Source organism: Corvus brachyrhynchos, unplaced genomic scaffold, assembly GCF_000691975.1.
Source record: "Corvus brachyrhynchos isolate BGI_N302 unplaced genomic scaffold, ASM69197v1 scaffold72, whole genome shotgun sequence".
Taxonomy (NCBI): domain Eukaryota; kingdom Metazoa; phylum Chordata; class Aves; order Passeriformes; family Corvidae; genus Corvus; species Corvus brachyrhynchos.
In genome coordinates this window covers 1,743,880-1,747,035 of record NW_008236763.1, presented here as the reverse complement: position 1 = coordinate 1,747,035, position 3,156 = coordinate 1,743,880, and the positions used below count along the sequence as shown (strand labels likewise).

Below are 3,156 nucleotides of genomic sequence, written 5' to 3'. Positions count from 1 at the left end.
TCCGCCCCCCTTCCTCGCCCCTCCGCGCCCGTTCAGCCATCCCCGCGCCCCATGGAGCTGCTGTGCGCGGAGTCTGTGCCCCGTGTGCCCCGCGCCGGGCGCGACCTGCATCTGCTGGGGGACCGGCGGGTGCTGCAGAACCTGCTGAGCCTGGAGGAGCGCTACAGCCCGCGCGTGTCCTACTTCCAGTGCGTGCAGCGCGACATCCAGCCCTACATGCGGAAGATGTTGGCCTTCTGGATGCTGGAGGTACGGGAGCCCACCGGAATTCCCCGTGCTGCGGGGCCCGGGGCTGCAGGGCACGATCCGCGGGACAAGCCAGCGCTGATGTCTCGAGTCTCAGGCGCGGGGGGTGATGCCGGTGGGGATGGAGGGTCCGCAGGCCGGTGGGGAAGGCGCTTTCCAGCCTCTCCGTGACTTTGGCTGCGCTAAAAGATGCGATTCCCAGCCCCGAACCTACAGCCAGGGCGTGAGAGACCCCAAAACCTCCGGGCAGGGCTCAGCCCTGCAGGGCAGAGCCGGGGCTGGGGCTGCAAAGGCGCTGCTTAAAGGGGGAAATAATAACGCTGCTGTTGACTTCCCTAAATTAGAAATGAATGTGGCTCTCTGCAGGACGGAGTTCGGGGCTGGGGGATCTCACGGTGGGGTCGCAGGGAAGAGTCTCAATAAATCGGGATTCTGCAGGGATGGGTCGTGCCTGTCCCCCAGCCGCTGCTGCAGGAAGCTCTTCAAAAGGAATAATGAAGATTTTCATTGTAAAGGGCTTTTCCCCCCTTGCTGTTGCTCTGTTCCCGCAATCCCCTTTTCAAGAAGGCTCCTTAGATCAACGCCGCTTTGGAAGCCGCTCCTGCGGAGCCCTAAAGGCAGCGAGGTGCCACTGGCAGCTGTCACGACCTGCGTGTCATTGTCCCCATGGCCGGGACAGCCGCGGCTGGGAGGAGGAGGGTGGTGTTCGCTGCAAAATGAGGAGAAACCACAATATTTTTATGGTTGTGTCGAAAGAAGGAAGTTGGAGATGACAAGTGTTGTGATACTGGTGGCAGATAAGAGCACAGGGCTGAAATCGGGAGCTCCTGGACTCTGCTGGTGGCTGAGGGAGGGGACTTGGAGGACTCGGCGTAGATTTGGGTGCTGCCATTGATGCTCCTCGTGTCCCTGGAGCGCTCCAGGTGGAATTGCCAGCCCTGGATCCCGCTCTCCACTCTCCAGCTGGAGCTGCTCCTTTGCTCCAGAGCTTCCCAATCCCCCAGGGCAGGGGTGGCAGCTTTGCTGCCCAGCTGGCTGCAGCCATCCCCAGCCGGGCACAGCAGAAACGGGGCCAAATCAGGCAATTTCGGTCTTATTTGTGCACTCCTTGGAGCTGCACCTCGGCTCTGCTGCTTTCCACAGGAAGATGAAGCCTTGAGGCGCCGGTGCAACGCCACGGATGTGATGAGGGCCATGCCTGTGGCTCCTTCCCTCCGAGGATGCCTGACAAGTGTGAAACACCAGCTCTGAAGCTGTGCTGAGCAGTCCCACGCTTATCAAAACCTCCTTTTCCCTTGTGTCTCTGCCTCTGGGGCCGGCCAGGTGTGCGAGGAGCAGAAGTGTGAGGAAGAGGTTTTCCCGCTGGCCATGAACTACGTGGATCGTTACCTGTCCTCGGTGCCCGTGCAGAAGAACCACCTGCAGCTGCTGGGAGCTGTGTGCATGCTCCTGGCCTCCAAGCTGAGGGAAACCATGCCCCTGACCGTGGAGAAGCTCTGCATCTACACAGACAACTCCATCACCCCCCAGGAGCTCCTGGTAACCGCCCCGTGCCCCCTCCCAGCACCCTCATCCCGCTTGGCATCACCTCTGTTCCCGTCCTCTGCCTTCCCCTCCTCCTTGCCCGGCTGGCAGAGGTTTTTCCACTCTCCCCGTGCTGGGAAGCAGAATTGTCTCATCCTGGTTGTTGAGGAAGTTCCCTGTGCCAGCGCTGGGCTGTCACTCTGGGCTCTCACTCCAGTGGCATCTCAAAGGCTCCGAGCACTGGCTCAGGCGGCTCTGCCTTCCCCCGGCTGCACAAAGGGGGGAATGGGGCAGATTCACATCCACAGCAGCAGGAAAAATCAATCCAAATGGGTCAGGGGGAGGGGGTTTCTGAGCTGGGACCCTCCTGGTGAGGTCACTTGGAGCCCCAAGTTTATTCCTGGGTCTTTATTCCAGGGTTTATTCCTGGTCATCCAAGGGCAGAGGAATGAGGAACCAGGCTGGCGCTGAGGGAGGGGAATTGAGGCACTGCGAGATCCCTGGGCAGGATCTCCATGGAGAGTCCTCTTCCCAGTGCTCCAGGGTGGTGGGGGAATGGGTGGAATTCCTGCCCTACCCCTCCGCTTCTCCCATCCTGCATCCAGAAAGTTCCCTTCTGAGGCATTGGAAGGCCAAGTGTGTTTGCTGAGGGTGGCTGATAAAAGCTCCGAGATGCAAACCTGGGAGCTCAGCCTCAGCCACGAGGGAGGAAATGGGAGAAAACCCCTTTTTCCTGGGGCCTCAGGAGGGACTGGTCACCTCCCCCCGGTGACAGAGCATCCCTGGGGACCATCAGCCTCCGAGAACTTCTCGGGGTTACTCATCACCGAGTTCAGAACCTCTGGTTTCTTTGGGGTGGGGTGATCCGAGCGTGATCCGTGCCCCAGGTGGGCAGCGAACCCACAGAACTTTCAGGTGTGACTCGAAGGCACTTCTGGGAACTGGGGAGCTCTGAGCTCAACCTGGTTTTTTCCAAGGGCTGGTGAGAGGCTGGGGAAAATCCCCTCCCCTCCAGAATGCTGTGCCTGAAGTCATTAGTGGGTGGCGATTGGCTTAATTAGCCCTCAGGAGCTGAGGAGTGTGGTGAGGGGTGGGAATGCCCACAGGAAACTCTCATTTCCTTGGATGCTGAGTCCTGTCACCATCCCTGAGGGACATCACAGCCGGTCCTGGTGGCTCCTGCAGCACCAAGTTGGGTCCCACTTGGGTTTGATTCTGATTTTTTTGGTGATTTTCGGTGAGGATTTGCTGTTCCCAGCTCAACCTTGAGCAGGTGAAGAGCGGGGCAGAGCATCCCTGGAGATTCTCCCTCATTCCCAGGCTCCAGGGGTAATTCCTGCCTGCTCAGGGTCGGTTTTGTTCCTTCCCCTGAGGTTTTTCAGCAGG

At 59.6% G+C, this 3,156-nt stretch overlaps 1 protein-coding gene across 2 annotated transcripts in view; it reads left to right on the top strand.

The window, feature by feature from the left end:
- CCND3 (cyclin D3) overlaps positions 1-3,156 on the top strand; it is a 33,313-nt gene that overhangs the window by 21,054 nt on the left and 9,103 nt on the right. Inside the window, exons 1-2 of one of the 2 annotated variants that reach the window (XM_008644724.2) lie at positions 7-249; positions 1,570-1,785. In XM_008644724.2, the coding sequence (XP_008642946.1) occupies positions 52-249; positions 1,570-1,785 (414 nt within the window). In that variant the 5' untranslated portion in view covers positions 7-51. Of the gene's footprint in view, positions 1-6; positions 250-1,569; positions 1,786-3,156 lie in introns of those variants that run through there. The other variant, XM_017727240.1, reaches the window with a different exon arrangement.